At 40.2% G+C, this 20,791-nt stretch overlaps 2 protein-coding genes across 2 annotated transcripts; one reads left to right on the top strand and one right to left on the bottom strand.

Moving 5' to 3' along the window:
- Positions 1-415: 415 nt before the first annotated feature.
- Positions 416-1,399, bottom strand: LOC132304671 (uncharacterized). Its single transcript, XM_059802408.1, has one exon. The coding sequence runs from the start codon at positions 1,397-1,399 to the stop codon at positions 416-418; it is 984 nt and encodes a 327-aa protein (XP_059658391.1).
- A 1,411-nt stretch (positions 1,400-2,810) lies between these two features.
- On the top strand, positions 2,811-19,213 carry LOC132302608 (dolichol-phosphate mannosyltransferase subunit 1-like). The gene is made up of 8 exons (XM_059799517.1): positions 2,811-3,274; positions 14,727-14,826; positions 14,946-14,979; positions 15,070-15,146; positions 15,870-15,895; positions 15,994-16,158; positions 16,247-16,361; positions 18,936-19,213. The coding sequence occupies exons 1-8, from the start codon at positions 3,168-3,170 to the stop codon at positions 19,038-19,040; spliced, it is 729 nt and encodes a 242-aa protein (XP_059655500.1). The 5' UTR covers positions 2,811-3,167; the 3' UTR covers positions 19,041-19,213.
- The last annotated feature ends 1,578 nt before the right edge of the window (positions 19,214-20,791 follow it).

The raw sequence follows: 20,791 nt of genomic DNA, 5'->3' as shown, positions 1-20,791 counted from the left end.
CCATTACGACGCAAATCTTTAAAACTCAACAGATTTCTCCGAGATCTTGTAGAATATAAGGCATTATCGATTTGTAATCTTGTTCCATGTGGTAAAATGATGTTGGCTTGTCTAGATCCTTCAATCAAGTCGGTGGGACCTGATATGGTACTGACACTGGCGTCTGTCAGAGTTAAGTGGGAAAAATATTTTTGATCTCGAAGGATTGTATGTGTTGTTCCACTATCTGCAAGACATATGTCTTCACCATTTATTTTGGAACTAGTCAGATCCATTCCTATTCATGCAAAACATTTTGTTATCAGAAAAGAAACTTTTATAATAAAGGAAACTTTAATACAAACGAGAAAATCAACACTTTAATATAAGGAAAATAGAATCATAGTAGACAGAACATGAAAAAAAAAGCATAAGATTAACTGGTGTGGACATTTCCATCACCAATCAGGAAGTCTATCCTTCTATCACGATCATCAAAAAAATCTGATACATCCAGATTGGTGATGTTAACTGGCTCATCATGATCAATGAAATTCATTTCCAGATTTGTGGTGTCAACTGGCTCATCATGATCAAGGAAATTCATTTCCTTTTGTTTTCCCTTTTCTTTCATTGAGGCTTGGTAAAGATCAGCCAGATGCTTCGGTGTACGACATATAATTTGCCAATGCCCTGTCATGCCACACCGATAACAAGTATTATCGTGTGCCTTAGAAGGTTGAGCCACATCCTTCCCTTTTACTTGTCTCATTTCATTATGATATTTCCTTTGAGGGTATGGTGTGGATCTCTGATTGCGAAAATGTGAGAATTGATATCCTTCACGATAATAAGAATGATTTCTACCACGACCATATTCATTATTGTGGTAGTTATTTTTGCCACGACCATATTCATTTCTACCACCACGACCATGACCACGTCCATGTCCGCGTCTACGACCACGGAATGAGGCAACATATGTTTCAGGGATCGGTGTCGATCCAGTTGGACGGGACTGGTGGTTTCTCAACAAAAGCTCATTATTTTGCTCTGCCACCAGCAAACATGATATCAGCTCTGAATATTTTTTAAACCTACGCTCTCGATATTGTTGTTGTAAGAGTACATTCGAGGCGTGAAATGTGGTGAATGTTTTTTCTAGCAAAAGTTCATCAGTAACAGTATCACCACATAATTTCAATGTAGAGCTGATTTTGAATAGAACAGAGTTATATTCAGCCACAGTTTTAAAATCTTGCAACCTCAGTTGCAGCCAATCAGCCCTGGCCTTTGGGAGGATGACTATTTTTTGATGATCATATCTTTCTTTCAAAATATTCCACAAACAAAGTGGATCTCTTTCAGTGAGGTATTCAGTTTTCAGTTCCTCACTAATATGGCGCCGGAGAAAAATCATGGCCTTTGCTTTATCTTACAATGATGACTCATTGTTTCTTTAATTGTGTCACCAAGGCCCATGGCATCCAAATGGATCTGAGTATCCAGAATCCAAGATAAATAATTTTTGCCAGAAATATCCAGGGCCACGAATTCCAGCTTTTTCAAATTTGACATTTTCAGAATAACTAGATGTGACAACAATATAAAAATATAATTTAGTATATAAATAAAATGGAATTAAAATGAAATAATAACATAATATAAATTATTTAGACAACAATAATGGTCAATCTGGTCATTATAAATAAATTATTAAATAATAAAGGCGGTAAAACCAGCCATAAAAATAGTAAATAATAAAGGTGGTAAGACCGACCATAATTAGTAAATTATTACATAATAAATGTGATAGAACCGACCATAATGTAAGCACATATATTATGTAAGTGAACAAAGTTATTTTATGAACAATAATCCATAATTAAAATTTTTTTACCCTTTGGAGTCACAAATATTATTTTCTTCGATAAAGCAAACCAACCCAACAATCTATCAAAACTAATATTACAAAATAGATATATAGTTGGGATAGAAAGAGAGAGAGAAAACTTTCTTCTTCAAATCTCAGATGGATAGCTCGTGCTGATGATGTATAATAAAATATGTGTATGTGTAGATATATATATAGAGAGAGATAGTAATATTATGTAAGAAAAGAAGTAACACTTTCACAAAATAAGAGAGAGCGAAAGACAGAGACAGAGAGAATGAAAGAGAGAGTAAAAGAGGGAATGAAAACCTTTTCCCACACATATCAAAACATTACATATGCATAGCCTTATATAGGCGTACAGGTAAGCTTCCCTAAGAAGCCACTAAATGCAATCTTCCTTTGTAAGACTAAAATCTTGATGTCATGGATGATGCAATATATTGTGGACCCCACTCATTTATTAGATATATACATAACACTTTAAGATTTATTGGTCAATTTATGAATTATATGCATGGTTGTTGTTTGGTTGATCGATTTGTTGATGAATTTTCTGAGTTCTTGATTACATTAGGTCCAATTGGTGAATTGGGTTGTAATTTTCTCTTCCTCCGCTGAACTGGGCGTACTCGGCGTGGTGTATAAGATTGTGGGTTCTTTTTTAGCTAATTTTTTTTTTTTTTTTAGTCATTTCATAAAATATTAATTTTTTATATATATTATTAAATGTGTAATTAAGGATATTTTAGTTATGAATGTGTAAATAGGACTTATTCGCACAAATATTATAATTTAGTAGTGTTTTTTTGTACCTGAAAGGTGGAGTATGCACTCACCCATAAGAAAAATACAAAGTGGGTCTAAGAAACGCACAGCAAGGTTACAGTAAAAAGAGACACAAATAGACCCAAAACAAAACAAATTTGCATGGGTTGATTTTGAACATGTGACCGACCTTGGTTTGGGATCAAAATATGAGTAAAAAATTAAATATATATAGTTGCTTGGCTTGTTCTTTCATTGACGCACCATGCTGGTATCATTTTTGATACCGTCGTCCTCTAGATCGGGCTGTTTTTTCTAACCTGATCCATTTACACTCTGGTCGATAGTCGAAAACAAATAGCGTGTTAATCGGCCCGAGTTGCATCTACCGTCTGTGGTCTGTTGACCTACGCAGAGATCTACATATAGGCTGATCTCACGAAGAAGGCGATCAATTGGGTCTCACCCATCTATCAATTCTTTCTAATCATCAAAAGCTAAATTGGGTTTTTAGGGTTTTTGATTGATGATGGAGGATCAGAAGCAGAAGAACAAGTACAGTATAATCGTCCCCACTTACAACGAGCGCGTCAACATTGCTCTCATTGTCTTTCTCGTCTTCAAGCACCTCCCGTACACACTCTTTTAACTCATATATATATATATATATATATATATATATATTAATCTTAATTTATTTGTTGGTGATGTTGTAATGTTCTTGAAAGTCTGTTAATATCTGATGTGAGACTTGTTTTTGCTTTTAGGATTTCAAATTAAGATAATTTTGTGGGAAAGTGATAAATAACTAGAACATTGAAGATGCAACAAATTTTTTCTCTCTAAATTGAGAGAGTTTCATCACACTTTAAAATTTTTCTTCCTTTTTTCTTTCATTTTCCTCTATTTATAGATTGTTTACAATGTTTTAGAAGATCCCTCACTCACTTCCTCCATTAGGCCCTCCATTAGGCCCATCATCGAGGCTTTTGTATCCATTGATCCATTAGTCTTTCAGGCCTTCAGCTTCACTCTTCAGCATTGGGCTTGTATCATGACAACTTGATTTGGGCCCAGGCCATTTGCCTGGCCCATTTTTCATCATGTGGGTTAGATCCGGCCCATGCCGTCCTTGGTATCCTCATCTGTCCCCATAATTACTCCCTTATTAATTAGGGTGTGATTATCAATAGACCTAATGATGACTTGACGGCTAATGATGATTCGACGGCTCGAGACGATCACATGGGGCATCGAGCGGTCGGCCTCAGAATTAATGTCTTTGAAATTTGAATCTTCTTAACTCCCCGACGTCTCGGTTGACGGGACCACTTCCCCTTTATAAACCACTCCTCCTATCCACATCTTCCCTTGTCGTACCCCCCACAAATCACTGTCAATCGATTTCAATTTGTTCTCTCAAGGCAACCCAGATTTTTCTAGTCCATCCAGATACTCTCCGGCGAATCCAGTGAAAGGTTCTTCACTCTCAATTCTTTTACAACATCCCTCGCTGATCTTCATCTTTTCAAGGTTAGTTCTGTTTATTCTTCTTAAAGTATTTGTACATTTTTCCAAAGATCATAACAGTCAGCATCTTGCCTATAGATTTGGATATTCTACGTATGAAGCTTCATCTCCCTTCCAACATTCAACTTAGAAAATGTCCCAAAGACGTTAATGTCAGAACTGGCGTCGGTCTTCTTCCCGGCGAAGTCTTGTTTTCCCTTCATCACCTCAATATTTTTAGATTCCCTCTCCACCCTTTCTTTTGCTATGTGTTCAATAGGTTGAAACTTTCTCCTCTTCAAGTCAACTCCAATTTTCTTAGGGTTCTGTCCGTTCTGTTACTTTTGAATCATGACAGAGGCCTAGATCTTGACTTGATTGATCTTCTCCTCTACTACAAGGTTAGCAAAATCAGGCTGGAGGATGCATATTACCATCTTTATCCCCTTGAAAAGAAATCCATCTGTACAGACAAGCTTAATTTTGAAAAGGGGTGGAAAAAGGGTATTGTTGGCGTTCGGGGTGCTTGGTTTGCTCCGGCTGCCAAGGACTATCCTATCCCTACAGCTTTCGGCGAATGCTCCGTGTCTTCGTATAAAAAATTCAAAACCCATAAGGCAGATTGCCCTTGTGAAATTTGCATCCCTCGATTCTATTCGTTTCTTTGCAATTCTTTGGGTATCCCGCAGGATAATGAACTTAGTTATAACATTTGCAGGGATAGGACCAATTACCTGAAGGAGTACGTTTTGAACGACATCTCTTCCTGTTCGGAACTTCTCACATCCGAGAATTTAAGTGATATATCTCTCCTCGGCACTACAATGAGCCAGCTTCGGATTCCATCCTTCAGCAGGAGGAAGGATCCTCCCAGGGTCAATGCTGCTTCTGCAGCTTCTTCTTCTCCAGTTTCGGCATCTTCATCTGCCGCCACATCCAGCACTACCCCGAACGTGGTGACTGTTCGCTTGATTGTCACCGCTCTACCTGTCATCCAGAACTCCGTCCCTTAAGCTTGGACTACCACTGCCCCCATTGCATCAGTTCAAGATAAAGAACGGGGAAAAATGCCTCAGCCTGAAAGCGAAGGCAGCCCTGATGACGTTCCTCTGACAAGGAGGATTCGTACCTCTGGGCCAAGTTTGTCTATCCCTCCTTAGGTTAGGCCAACTGCTCCTTTCGGGTCCGGCACTGCAGCCGGCTCTTCTTCTGGTGAGGCTCCGTGGACCCCCAAATTGGTCCGAGCTGACGGCTCGGTTGTGAAGCCGAGCGAAACCATGTTCAAGGAAGGTCAGACAACCATGACCTATTACAAGAACATGTGGTCTCCTAAGGACATTGAAGTCGCCAAATCTCTGTCTCAGAAGGAGGTCTTCGGCCGTTTTCCCCTTGCAGCCATGGAGGTAATTCCTCTCCCTTCTCTTTGTTACATCTGAAATGTCTTTTCATTGTAATTCCTCCAGACATGCGATCGGCTTAATTAGTACTCATGTATTGCTCTACAGACTCTCTTTGGCATGATGGTCATGCAAAAGCATGTCGAGGCTGCCAATGCTAAGGTGTGAAAGTTCGCCAAAGATGTTGAAGTGGGTCACAAAGAGAACAAGATCATCAGCACCCAAAATGCTGAACTCATGGTGCAGCTGGACAAGGCTGAGAAGGAAAGGGATGGTCTGAAGAAGGAAACAGACTCCCTTTAAGACGAAAAAGACTCCCTTTTGATCGAGAAGAGTGTCTGGCAGACCGAGCGTGAAGCGCTCAAAGCCGAAAGAGACTATCTTTAGCGCCTGTTTCATGATGAGCAAGCAGAGCGTATGGCCTTTGAAAAGAGGGCTCTGGATGAGCGTAATGCCCTGCTCGGTGTCATCGGTAGAGTCAATGGAGGGATGATGGCTCTGCACAGCCGTTTCTCCCGCGCTGGGGCCCTTAGGTATGCCGAGGGATACCGAGAAGGTTTCAACGATCGCCTTCCAGCTGAGGGTCAGACAGTCTCAGGCACAGGCCCGGATGATGTTGACAAGGAGCTGGGAATTGATCCTCTAGGAGTCTATGCTGATCCAGACCCCATTCTTGCCGAACACATTTTTGAAGAATGTGATGGGATTGCCTCATCTAGAGTTATCCTTGTTCCTCCTCCCGCTCTGCCTTTAGACATACCTCCTCTCTCTACTGTGGTTCCCCTCATGACTACCATTGAATGTGGAACTTAGCAGACTGAAGTGGTGATTCAGCTTGACTCCCCCACCTCACAGGGATACCATTACCAATGATGGGGAGGGTAATACTAACCATCCTGGGGATGCTACCGAGGGTGAGCAGGTGAACGAGGAGACAGATAGAACTTGATTATACCCGTCTTATGTATATCTTTGTAATCTTTGAGCTTATAATGAATGAAAAGATACTTTTTGACTACATCTGATCTGAATCTCTACATCACTTGGTAGTACTTAATAATAATTTTTGTTTAACACAAGTGTGTGGCATTCGGCTCATAACACCAACCACTTGTCTTTTTCATTACTTTTAATAAGTGTCTGGCGCTCGGCAAGAACGCCACTTGCCACTTGGCCCTTTTTTTTTATATTATTTTTTAGCAAGTGTTTGGCGTTCGGCTCGTGGTGCCAGTTGCCACTTACTATGCTTAAGTGCCTGGCGCTCGACTAGAATGTCACTTGCCACTTGGCTTTTTTCATTATTTTTTAAGCAAGTGTTTGGCGTTCGGCTCGTGGTGCCAGTTGCCACTTACTTTGCTTAAGTGCCTGGCGCTCGGCTAGAATGCCTTGCCACTTGGCTTTCTTCATTATTTTTTAAGCAAGTGTTTGACGTTCGGTTCGTGGTGCCAGTTGCCACTTACTTTGCTTAAGTGCCTGGCGCTCGGCTAGAATGCCACTTGCCACTTGGCTTTCTTCATTATTTTTTAAGCAAGTGTTTGGCGTTCGGCTCATGGTGCCAGTTGCCACTTACTTTGCTTAAGTGCCTGGCGTTCGGCTAGAATGCCAGTTGTCACTTGGCTTTCTTCATTATTTTTTAAGCAAGTGTTTGGCGTTCGGCTCGTGGTGCCAGTTGCCACTTACTTTGCTTAAGTGCCTGGCGTTCGGCTAGAATGCCACTTGCCACTTGGTTTTTTTCATTATTTTTTAAGCAAGTGTTTGGAGTTCGGCTCGTGGTGCCAGTTGCCACTTACTTTGTTTAAATGCCTAGCGCTCGGCTAGAATGCCACTTGCCACTTGGCTTTCTTCATTATTTTTTAAGTAAGTGTTTGGCGTTCGGCTCGTGGTGCCAGTTGCCACTTACTTTGCTTAAGTGCCTGGCACTCGGCTAGAATGCCACTTGCCATTTGGCTTTGCTCATACTCAGTCACCTTTTTTAAAGGAAGACGATACTTTTTTTTTATAAATTTTTCAAAGTTTTTGCTCTCTTGCAAGTATACAATTGAAGGTAGACATTAGTTAAACTGAAACTCAATTTTTATTGATAATACCTTTTTAAAGAAGTGGCATTACAAGGCTTGTTTACCAGCCTTCCAGCCATGGTTTCTAAGACATATGCCTTCTTTCCGATAACCTCTGCAACTCTATACGGACCTTCCCATGGTGACACCATTTTCTTAATAATACCGACTTTTCTTTTCAGAACCAAATCACCAGGTGCAAAACCCCTATGCCTCACCTTTCTGTTGTGACTGTTCATGAGCGTTTGTTGATATGATGCGAGCCTTATTATTGCAGCATTCCTCTTCTCTTCAAGCAAGTTGAGGTTGAATTTCAACATATGATCATTCTGCTCCTGATTCCACGCTAAACTCCGAATGGTAGGAACTTGGTGTTCTACCAGTATTATTGCCTCAGTACCATACGCCATGGCGAATGGGCTTTCTCCGGTCGGTCGTCTTGGAGTTGTTCTATACGCCCACAGGACGTTCGGGAGTTCATCCAACCACTTCTCTTTCTCTTCTTCAAGCTTCTTCTTTATACAAGTAAAGATCGTTCTGTTTGTGATTTCAGCCTGACCATTCGCCTGTAGGTGGCTAACCACTGCTAACTTTTGATTAATTCCATATTCGTTCAACAACTCCCTTAACTGCTTGCTATCAAGGTTAGTCTCATTATCCATGACGATCGCCCTCGGCACACCAAATCGACAAATGATATTATTCCAAATGAAGCGTCTCACATGAGTCTGAGTCACACTGGGGTACGGTTCTGCCTCCACCCATTTGGTAAAGTAGTCTGTTGCAAGCAGAACGTACTTGTTTTGCGATCTGGCGGTCGGTAATGGGCCAACCACATCCATCCCCCATTGCGCGAAAGGCCATGGTTTGGCCATTACATGTAAATCTTCTGGTGGTTGGTGGATCAGTGGTCCAAACCTTTGACACTTGTCGCACCTTCGCGAAAATTCCTCTGCATCTCGTGCCATGTTTGGCCAAAAATAACCCTGTGTCATCGCCTTGTGTGCTAGAGACCTTCCTCCTAAATGATTGCCACAAACCCCTTCATGGATAGTTTGCAGTAGCTGCTGAGCTTCTGCAGGGGTTACACATTTTATGTAAGGTCCTAAATAAGACCTCCTGTAAAGTTGGTTGTGCACTATGGCATACTTTGCGGCATTCGATCTGGTCCTTCTTGTTTCATTCCTCTGTTCGGGCAAAACACCATCCCGTATATATGTAGTAATTGGATCTATCTAGCTCGGTTCATATGGTATAACATTCACCTGCTAGGGATCCGAACTGGACGGTTTCTCAAGGATAGATGGCTGGCGTAGTACCCCGATTGGAATTACCCTTGCCAGTGTTTCTCCCGAACTTGACGCACTACAAGCCAACCGATCGGCATCTTCATTATGCTCCCTTGGCAACTGAATGAACCTGATCTGATCGAAGCTTCGTACCTCTTGCACAACGGCAGAATGGTATGCCTCCATTGTCTCATCCTTTGTTCCATACTCTCCAGTCACTTACCGGATTATTAACTGCGAATCACTGAAGGCAACTAAACTTTTGACCCTTAGCTCCTTGGCCAACCTTAAGCCAGCCAGCAACGCTTCATACTCTGCTTCATTGTTGGTTGCTTTGAACTCAAGCCTGATCGCTTGGCTCAGCGTAGTGCCTTCTGGTGTTTGTAACTTGATCCCGATTCCTGCCCCCATCTGATTTGAAGAGCCACCAACGAAGAGCTTCCATGAAGATTCTTTAAGGCATTCATCCGGCTCATCTACATCACATTCCAGTAAGAAATCAGCCACAGCTTGCCCTTTAATAGCCGTTCGGGGTTCATAAGCTATGTTGAAAGAACTAAGCTCTATTGCCCACTTCGTCATTCGTTCGGACAGATCGGGCTTATGCAAGATCACCCTTATAGGAAATGTGGTCAGGACGACTATAGGATGAGACTCAAAGTAATGCCTGAGTTTCCTTTTTGCGTTTACCAAAGATAGGATTACTCGTTCGGCCTTCGAATACCTTCTCTTTGGCTCGGTCAACGTTTTGCTTACATAGAAAATCGGGAATTGCTTACCCTCGGCACATCGTATCAGCACACCACTGGTCGCAATGTTAGAAACTCCAAGGTACAGGAAAAGCTTTTCGCCTGGCACTGGGGCGTTCAGGACTGGTGGGTTCCGCATATATTCTTTCAGCTTGATCAGCGCTTGCCTTTGCTCATCCCCCAGGACTGTTTTCCATGACCCCTGATTGTATCGAAGAATGGCTTGCATCGATCGGATAACTTAGAAATGAAACGACTCAATGCCGCTATGCGTCCGGTAAGAGCTTGGATCTCTTTGATAGTTCTTGGTTCAGCATTTTTTAGCAACGCTTCCGCTTGGGTTGGACTAACCTCAATTCCTCTCTTGTTGACCACGTGGCCAAGGAATTGCCCGGATCCCACGCCGAACGAGCATTTAGTTGGATTCAGCCTCATTCCATACTTTCTCAGCACGCCGAACACCTCCTGTAAATGCTTTAAGTGATGGTCCTTCTGTCTGCTTTTGACCACCATGTCGATGTAAGCATCTACTGTCCTGCCCATTTGATCCTTAAAAATCCTGCTAACCAACCTCTGATACGTGGCTCTGGCATTCTTCAGTCTGAATGGCATAACCTTGTAACAATAGATCCCTCGTTCGGTGACAAAAGAGGTCTTTTCCTCATTGCCTGGGTCCATCGGGATTTGATTGTAACCTGAATATGCATCCAGAAAGGTCAGTCGCTCATACCCGGTTGTTGCATCCACCATTTGATCAATCATTGGAAGTGAAAAACTATCCTTCGGGCAGGCTTTATTCAGATTAGTGAAGTCAATGCAAACTCTTCATTTTCCGTTCTTCTTTTGTACAACAACCACATTCGACAACCAGTCCGGGTACTGTACTTTTTTGATGAACCCAGCCTCCAGCAATCGATTAACTTCATCTGCAATGATCTGGTTGCGCTCCGGGGCGAACCTTCTTTGCTTCTGCCTTACTGGCTTGACGTTTGGATCTACATTAAGAGAATGGCAAGAGACTGATAGGTCGATCCCTGGCATGTCGAGATGGCTCCAAGCGAATACATCAGCGTTCTGGGAGAGGAAATCAACTAATTGACGTTTTTCTTCCTCGGCAAGCCCGGAACCTATCTTCGTGATCCGATCTGGGCTTAAATGATCAATTTGAACTTCAACCAGTGGTTCCTCGGTCAGCACCGGAAGCTCCTCCTCTCTGTTCATGCTGAGGGGAGGCTTCTGTAATTGCTATTGCTGATCAGCAGATCGGGCAGGAGCTTTTCCCGTCCCTACAACTTGCAGAGTCACCAAGTAACACTTCTTTGCTGCGACTTGATCTCCATGGATATCAATCACCTTACTCCCGTCTGGACTTATGCATCTCATCACCTGATGTAGGGTCGATGGGACTCCTTGTACCCTATGGATCCACCCCCTCCCCATCAGCAGATTGTAGGAGGGATGGATGGATTTCCACCACCACGAAACTTTCGACAAGGTTCCTTTCAGCTGCACGGACCATCAACTCCACTGTGCCGATCGGTTCTACCCGTTTGCCATCAAACCCCAACAATGGGTTTCCAGTAGACTTCAACTCCTTTGGATTGATTTCTAGGCGATTAAAGGTGACCGTTGGCATGATATTAGCACTAATCCCCGGATCAATTAGCACTCTTCGTACTAAACACTCTTGCCACTGTCAAACTGACAACCAAAGGGTCCTCATGAGGAATCTGAACTCACATCAGGTCTGTCTTATCAAACCGTATCGGTGTTGTTGTGCTTTGTTGGTGCAGAGTGTTGACACTGCCTATTCATCTCTTCATTTGTGCTTGTCGATGCGTTCGGGTCAACTCTTCGGACTCTTCGGCTCGTTCAGGTCGACCATGAATGGCATTTATAATCCGAACGGGCTAAGTGTTATGGTGATTCGACTTTTGATTTCTTTTGACTTGGTCAATTGGTCGATTCTGTTCTTGGGCTGGTCCTTGAATATACCCTGCAAACTCTCCCCTAGCGATCAGCATGTCCACTTGTCTCTTTAAGTTCTTGCATTCATTAGTCTGATGACCAAAATCACTATGAAAAGCACAATGTTTGGATTGATCCCTCTGCTTAAGAGGTTGTCTAATTGGCAAGGGAGGGTGAAACTTATCTTTGTTCTCTTGGTACAGCCTTGCCAGTGTAACTTTGAGTGGAGTAATCAGGTCATCCTCCCTGGGCCTCTTCTCTGCCTTCCAAGAGGTCTGACGTTGCGTAGGAACTTGTTTCTGCCGTATCTTCGCTTTGGACTTCTCTTCCATGGAGATGATAGATGTCTTCCTAGCATTAGTTGCTTCTTCCTCTTCCAGGCGTACGAAATCATCAGCTCTCTCATTCAGCTCGTCCATTGTCTTCGGCGTGTTTACTACCAGACTGGTATGGAATGGTGTCTCTCGGGTTATAGCTAACTTGAACGCCTGAACTGCTGTGGAAGGATGGCACTCTATCACCATGCTCTTGGTTAGGTTAAACCTGGTAAGAAAAGCTTGGAGACGCTCATCGTCATGTTGTTTCATGGTGAACAAGCTGGAGATATCTTTTGCCAGGCGCTTATTCCTATAGTATTGGCTTATGAACCGATCACATAAGCTACGGAAGCTGTCCACTGAGCCCCTCGGCAGGTTCTTAAACCAGTTGAGCGCCGGTCTAGCTAAGCTTGTAGGAAAATATTTGCACATTAAAGGATCATTCTCTGTGTTTAGTGCCATTTTCAACTGAATGTGATAGACACGATCAATCGGATCGGTCGTTCTGTCGAACAGAATGAAAACAGGCATGGAAAACTTCCTCGGGCTCGGAGCATTCAGGATCTCGTCAGTGAACGGCGAATCAACCGTCCGTGCTGCCGAACGGAGGGCCTCATTCTCTCTTTCAAACCTTGTGACAACTCTTTGATCTGTAGATCTTCTTTCCGAACTCCTATAATCATATGTGACCATTGAAGGCCGATAAGGTGGATCGAACGACCTTTCCTTAGTGAACCACGGCGAGTTAATCTTGTGACAATCAAACTCCATATCCTGTTCGCGATTGTGCCTTTCCTGATGCGGATTGAAAGCTGTATTTTCATCCCGCCTGATATGCTCACGATGAGGATCGAGATGTACAGATCCTTCTCGATCCTCAGCTCGACGAGCGTTTGGCGGTAAATTCTCCATCCTAACCTCCTCGCGGTGGAGATTGACGTGGTTATCTCCTTCTTGCTCACCTTGATGTGCGTTATCAGGTCGCATGCCTCTTTCACCCACCGAAGGCGGTCGTGGCGCAACCGGAACCTCTCGGCATTCCATTTCAGCTCTCAACTCTGCATTTTCTTTTCTCAGTGCCTCGATCATGTTCATCAAGCTTCGTCTGCTGGTTATTCTCCATTGGATTCGAACTCTCTTCTCCGATCATCATTCCGGATCGTAGCAAAGTCATCAACCGCAAATTTCTGATCAGATATGAGTTTTGCCAATGTTGACGCTCTAGATCTGGATACTAGTGCAGCTGAATTCTGATCATGATTAACTAGATCTGAATTGCTCCGGCGACGAACAATTTCAGCGACTCTCGACCGCACAACTCTCGAAAACAAGCATAAATCAAAACTGTGTAGATCGAACGCCAATTTCTCCGGTCACAATTTCACTAATCTTAATTCTGCCTTCAACGATTAGGCTTCGTCTTCAAGCGCTATACCACTAGATCAAATCAATCTGAGTGAATCATCAATGAATTCTCATCGGTTCCCACGGACGGTGCCATTGAAGATGCAAGAAATTTTCTCTCTCTAAATTGACAGAGTTTCATCACACTTCAAAATTTTTCTCCCTTTTTTCTTTCATTTTCCTCTATTTATAGATTGTTTACAATGTTCTAGAAGATCCCTCACTCACTTCCTCCATTAGGCCCATCATCGAGGCTTTTGTATCCATTGATCCATTCGTCTTTCAGGCCTTCAGCTTCACTCTTCGGCATTGGGCTTGTCTCATGACAACTTGATTTGGGCCCAGGCCATTTGCCTGGCCCATTCTTCATCATGTGGGTTAGATCCGGCCCATGCCGTCCTTGGTATCCTCAAACATATATTGAATGCACAGCAAAACATATAAAAGGAAGAGATCAATGAAGGCCATAACTTGCCCCCTTTTATATTGAAAACAATTTTAAAGTTTAAATATTTTTTTTCAACTCGATACAGTAGTTCCAAATAGAGAATTCTGGTTTGACATACAATGAATCGCACAAAGTAAAAAAAATAAATATAATTAAGATGAATGGATGTTTTGTGCTGCTTAGGCAGTTTTTTGAATTCGTTTAGTCTTGCAATGCCTTATATACTCCAAACTTCAGATTGATTATGTTAGTAAGTCGATAGATTTTTAGAAAATATATTATATTACCTTCATTGATAATAGCTAAAAAATATTGGCCGTATATTAGTATTACAATTTCCCGAGTGGTCTGAGGATTTAAAAGAATGGGCTGGAGAACACTTGCCCCGGATCGACTTCCAGATCATAATTGCTCTCGGGAATAACTAAAGATTACGTTTCTGGAGTGTCAGGGCCACATTTGATTACAAAATATGCAAGAAGTGGACATATGCATCATTGTGAAAAAAATGTGGAACTACTTGCTGGTGAACTTGAGATAATGTTCTTTGTTCCCTGTATATGTGGCTTTGGGTTAGTGGTATTTTGGAATTTTCAAGATACTATTTCCATTTCCGAATAGAGTGGTATATTAGCATCTGATAACTCGAATATGCTTGGGTACTGTGAGGAAATTTGGCTAGATGACACCTATGCACACTCCTGAATGCAAGTCCTCTGCCCCTCTGGCCTGTTTAAATATTCCCACCCCGCTTAGTCTTGGTTTGGCATACTTTTACATCAAGACCTCCTTTGATAAATGCTATAATTACTCTACAATTTTGCACGTAACTTTTTCTTTGAAGTTTTTTTGATAATATATTTCATTCAATCGGCATTAGAATTGGATTATAAACCTTTTTATGCATAAGAGATGTCATGGTTATAACTTCCTTATTGCCTGGTTAGGGAAGTTGATTTTGAAATAATAATCGTGGATGATGGAAGTCCCGATGGAACTCAAGATGTGGTAAAGCAGTTGCAGCAGGTTTATGGTGAAGATCACATTGTAAGTGTTGTAACGGATAATTTGCTCATTCATGAAGTTTAATGTTTTTGCTTATTCTTAGCTTGTTAATTGCCCCCTACATATTGGCTTATTTATTTATTATATTTTTTTAAATACAGCTGTTGAGAGCTAGACCTAAGAAGCTCGGGTTAGGTATGTATGTATATTTTTCTGAATTTTAATTTTAATTGTTTTTTATAGATAAATGCAATAACCTATCCCTGATTCGGATTTGAATTGCAGGGACTGCTTACATTCATGGTCTAAAGCATGTGTCAGGCAATTTTGTTGTAATCATGGATGCTGATCTATCACACCATGTAAGTTTGTTTTTTGGCAGGTAAGACACGCGTACACACCCACAATTACCCCTTATTGGGACTTGAATCTTCAACCTTCCATTTTGTTAGTAGAGCAGATACCTAGAATTAAGCTCTTGGTGGTACACATTGTAAGTATATTACGTGTTATGTAAATGATTATTTTGGAACAATCTTGTGGATATTTTTCGAGTTTTTAAATAATTTAGTTAGGAGGAAAACTCGTGGCAATGTACAAGTTTTCCGTGCAGGAAATGGAATTGTGGTCTTGTGTTTTTCATCCCGTAAGTTATTTTATTGTGTAAAACTCTTCTGAAGTTTACTATCTGTCATGAAAAAAAATCCTAACTTTTTCAATTAAGTAATAGATTTATTTAAACTATTATGGAATTTTGCTCTAACATGTTTTTTTCAATGCCAACAAAGTAACCTATACCATGATATTTAACATTCAGAAATCAAAGAAAATGTTCAGAATAAGAAAAAGGTTGGAGATATAACAACGTAGTGGATAGGCCTGCCAATTAGGAGCATTTTAGGCGACTTGTTAATTAGTGTTTCCCGTTTGTTTTTATGGGGCTTTCCTTTGGGATATGCATTTTGTGGGCCTATTCACATTTTGTCAGATCTGATTGTGACAGTTGTTTACCACAAAGATTTGTCTTTTTTTGCTATCTTATTCAAGATCTAATTCATTTGCTCTTTTTGGTTCTTGTTTCACAGCCAAAATACCTGCCAAGCTTCATCAAGTAAGAAAATGGAATCAGGCCTGGAGTCATGTTATACTTTTCATAAGCGTAGTAGTTCCAATTTCTTCTTAGCTCTGTTTCTTCAACAATTTTTGTAGGAAGCAGATGGAGACTGGTGCAAGTATAGTTACTGGAACCCGATATGTCAAAGGCGGTGGCGTGCATGGGTGGAATCTTATGCGCAAATTGACGAGTAGAGGAGCCAATGTCCTTGCACACACACTTCTTTGGCCTGGTGTATCAGATTTAACTGGCTCTTTCCGGTGAGCTAAATATATTATGATATTAAACTGCTTATTCTTCTGATTTTCAACTTTTTAGAAATTGAACTTTTTTGTTGCTTGTTTGAAGGCTTTATAAGAAATCTGCACTTGAAGATGTCATAAGCTCTTGCGTTAGTAAGGGGTACGTTTTTCAGATGGAGATGATAGTTAGGGCTTCAAGGAAAGGGTACCAAATTGAAGAGGTATTGTTACATTTTTTATTCATGTGTTCATGGTCATGATTGATGACTTGTGAGCTATAATCAATTTTTTTTTTGTTAATTTTTTATGTGAATTTGACTTTTGGAGTTTTTTTTTTTTTCTCATAAATTCCTTCTTTTTTCCTTACTTTTTCTGGTGGTAATCTGAACACGAGCATGCAACTTGGTGGTTAAAGTGTGTAGGTAGTTATAACGCTTTCAAATTGATTTGTGAGCTACAGAGGGCTGTAACAGCTGTTTTCAGCCAAGCTGTGGTGCAACTTGCTTATTTTCACCGTACCTTTTTACTTGATATTGTCAAGATTTATGCAAATAGTAGTGAACAGTGAATAAGAGGAGAGGAACTTGCTGTGTATTCAATCGTAAAAAGAAAAAAAGAAAAAAGAAAAAAAAAACATGAGTACAATACAATACATGATAATATAATAAAACCTAAATTAATAAACTGAGAAAAGGACAATACTACCCCTCAATAATGAAATAAATCCTACTCTAACACCCCCCTCAAACTCACGATGCAACAGTAAGAAGCATCGAGAGTTTTCCTAGAAGTAGATGAACCAAACGGGAGAGAGATGGTGCCAAGTTGCAGGTGTTGGCGCACAAAATGACAATCAATCTTGATATGCTCTGTGCGCTCATGAAAGACTGAGTTGTTTGCAATTTGAATGGCACTCTTGTTATCACAATGCATGGGAGTAGGAACAGGAAGAGGAACACCCATATAACCAAGCAACCATCGCAGCCAGACTGTCTCCACTGTAATAACAGCCATGGCACGATACTCAGCTTCAGCATATGAGCGAGCGACAAGTGTCTGGTTCTTGCTTTTCCAGGAGATTAGAGAATCACCTAGAAAAAACACAGAAGCCAGAGAGTGAGAGAAAGAAATGATCGTTGGTGCTAGTATTGTGCGATGAAGAGAACAACGCGACAGCTGTGATTCACAAACCAGAACCAAAGCTGCAATTACAAATTTAGAGTTTCAATTGGGCGACATCGATAAGCGAAGTCTGCTGCAATGCAATCTGACTGCTGGTGCCAAGTTGTAGGTGATATCAATTAGTGTTTGCTGAGTTCAAACAAAATCAAACTGCAATAATGAGAAGAGATTGAGAGAGTTACTTTTCAAAAAAAAAAAAAAAAGAGATTGAGAGAGTCGATGCTATTGGAGTTGAACGCTGCAATATTGCAATCGCCAGTTAGGTTTTGCGATTGCTGAGATGTGACAGTGATGGTGACGAACAGAGGCGATTAACAGGTGTGATATGATTCCCACAATCAAACCTAGCTCTGATACCATGTCAAGATTTATTCTAACAGTAGCGAATAGTGAATAAGAGGAGAGGAACTTGCTGTGTATTCAATCGTAAAAAAAAAAAAAATAATAATAATAATAATAATTTAAAAGTACAATACAAACATAATAATATAATAATACCTAAACTAATAAACTGAGAAAAGGACAAATACTACTCCTCAGTAATAAAGTAAATCCGACTCTTAACAATCCTTTTATGGCTCAGTGGCCATATGGATCAATCATGAAGACATTTAGTAAACTTAACCAAAATTCTTTAATTTGTGTAATATTTGTTTCTACTCCTTATGTGTATAATCATGCACATCTTATACCTTCATTTTGGATTTTGCTCAATGTCACTATTGCAAAAGTGACCCCAAGAAAATAGTGCCATTATGTGAAGTAATTGCCAATGTTGGTCAGCCCTGGATGATTGTTGTATGAATTTTATATTTAATCAAACAGGCTATTGATGCTCTATGATGGCCGTTGTTTTTCAAAGCGTTCATGGGAAGAGTACAATGCTTTATTCTTCTTATTATTATGTGGACAACTACAACACAGACACGCATGATGCCCCCTCCACCCACACTTGGGAGATGGAGGAAATAGAACTCAAGCCAATGCTTCGTGGTATATGCCGTGCTAGATTATGTCAAGGAAGAAATGGACCGTCTGGGTTTCATCAACTATAGTGACTGAAGGGGATGGCATGCGGTGTCTGAATAGTGTCTCATCTATGAAATTTTTTGGTGGTTGAAAGGGTGTTGGTCTATAACCATAATGGATTTTGAGCTTTATTGTGCCTTCATTTGAAGTAATAATAATAATAAAAAAATTCTTTTGTCCTACAGTTTCCAGGATTTAGAGTAGATTGCCTAGATGATGGTAAAACCCATGAAATGCAGAATGAGATACTGCATGTTAAGTAGTTACCGAGATACTACCTGAAGCATGGTTCGATTTATAGATCGTAGATTTTCTGTGCAAAATTTTGGCTACATATGCACTAGTTAGCTTTTGAGATGTATATGAAATTTGTTACATTCAGTTAGCTTTTGAGATGTATGTGAAATTTAGTTAGCTTTTGAGATGTATATTCTGTGCAAAATTTTGGCTACGTATGCACTAGTTATTTTCTTCCTACACTGAATAATTGCTGCCTCGATCTTTTTATTTATAGCCTAATTTTCTTCTCTTTTTATTTATTTATTTATTTATTATTTTTTTTGTCTAAATTACCATGCCTGTAGGTTCCAATTACTTTCGTTGACAGAGTTTACGGAAGTTCAAAGCTTGGAGGATCTGAAATAGTGGAATATCTGAAGGGCCTTATGTATCTCCTGGTCACAACTTAAAGTGGAGGTGGATATTAGTCAGAAGCCATCCATTTTTGTGTTTAGAAGTCGTTGAAAATAAAAATAGATATAATAATTTCATTTTATAGCTTGTCAATATTATTATTATTATTTTGCCTTGTAATAAATGACTTCAAGGTACATTTCTTCAAATATAATCCATGATTCTGGCAGTTTTTCATTTGCAACAATTTATCACCCTTTCTGTATAACAATACAACGGATTTACCAATCTATTTTGGTGGTGGTGGTGATGATTAGATTGGCGGTAACTCGTGTCATGTTTAAGGGACAGGTAATCTACGATTTATGTATTTTTTTTAATCATAAACTTCATCTAATGAAGTTGGATTTCTTTCTCTCGAATGCACCTTAGAAGTGGCAATTCACCATGCTAGCTTCTACTGGTTTGAGATTGCCAGTTTTCCTGAGACTTGTTAGTAGATGACTAGATGTGATCAACATATTCACTTCTCACTTCTAGTAGCTGAAGAAGCACCATATAATGACCAATCTTTAGGCAGGGTTAACACTTCCACATATTCTGAAGCAAAAGTTGTTAGCTGCAAGACAGATTATGCCAGTAGTCTAAATTTAGATTTGCTAATACATTGCGAGTTCGAATGAATTAAGATCAAGTCGCCTCCTCCTGATAACACTACAGACTAAATGTGTGAAATGACATGCAAAAACTGGCAAAATACATCAATCTCAGAGGCATAATGTTCCTCACTCTTTCAGTCTGGGAATCCCGGTTTCTGTAATTGGTACTGGCTTGGGTGATTACCCAATATGATGGAGTCCTGAACCATACACAGTTCTTCAGAGTCCAAACCTCCATGTCTCAATACCGTGTTCTTCACAGAGTCCAAACCTCCATGTTGCTACTTTCCCGCTAAGGACTACGCGGTTCAGAGACAAAAGATGATGAAAAATGAAAAATGATGCTCGTCATTTTGTTTATTGAAAAAAGGGAGTTGGACCTCCTAAGTTTAATTTTGATGATACAGATGAGGTTAAAGTTCCCTTCACTCATATTCTGTGTGATCATGTTGTCTACAAATAAATAAACTATATATATATATATATATATATATATATATATATATATATATTTTTAATAAAATCAATGGAGGCAAATTGAACCAACCAAATTGAACCGTGTCAAAACTGTAAGTACTTTCCAAGATAAATACTGATCATGATATAGTTTTTGAAGAGCTAAAAAACATGTAAAGAATTGGACAATGACAAGTTGTCGGGGTTCATTTACAAACTAAATGCAGCACTTGTCATTCAACAAAGCATACTCCACTAGGCTTATTTAAGGGGGTGAACACCATGTGATAAGTACTCATTATAAATATATATTGTTTGCTTAATGGCATAGATAGGAATATTGCGTATAACATGGGAAAAGGTACTTCAAGGTGAGAGTCTGTATCTCAAAAATCTAGCATGAAAATATACTAATGAAGCTGCTTATGTCAAAATACTTTAAAAAATTGCTTAATGTATGTATGCCTTCGCTGGCATCGCGTTGTATAGTCTCTGAAATGACTCTCACATTCTTCTATACACAATCCAGAAAGACTCGAGGACATTCATTTGAGCGAGTGATTTGATTCTCACAATTAAATTGAAACATAATGTGAGAATATGTCAACTCTGATAGGGTTAATTCCATCAGAATTTCAGAAACGTAGGTTCATCTTCTAGACCAAAAGTTGACTTTAATTCTTAACACTAAA

The sequence above is a fragment of the Cornus florida genome, unplaced genomic scaffold, assembly GCF_030987335.1.
Source record: "Cornus florida cultivar Cherokee Brave unplaced genomic scaffold, ASM3098733v1 CherokeeBrave_3.0.0_Hap2_Chr04, whole genome shotgun sequence".
Lineage (NCBI taxonomy): Eukaryota > Viridiplantae > Streptophyta > Magnoliopsida > Cornales > Cornaceae > Cornus > Cornus florida.
Note: the sequence above shows the minus strand (reverse complement) of the source record. Positions and strands in the feature narration are given on the sequence as shown.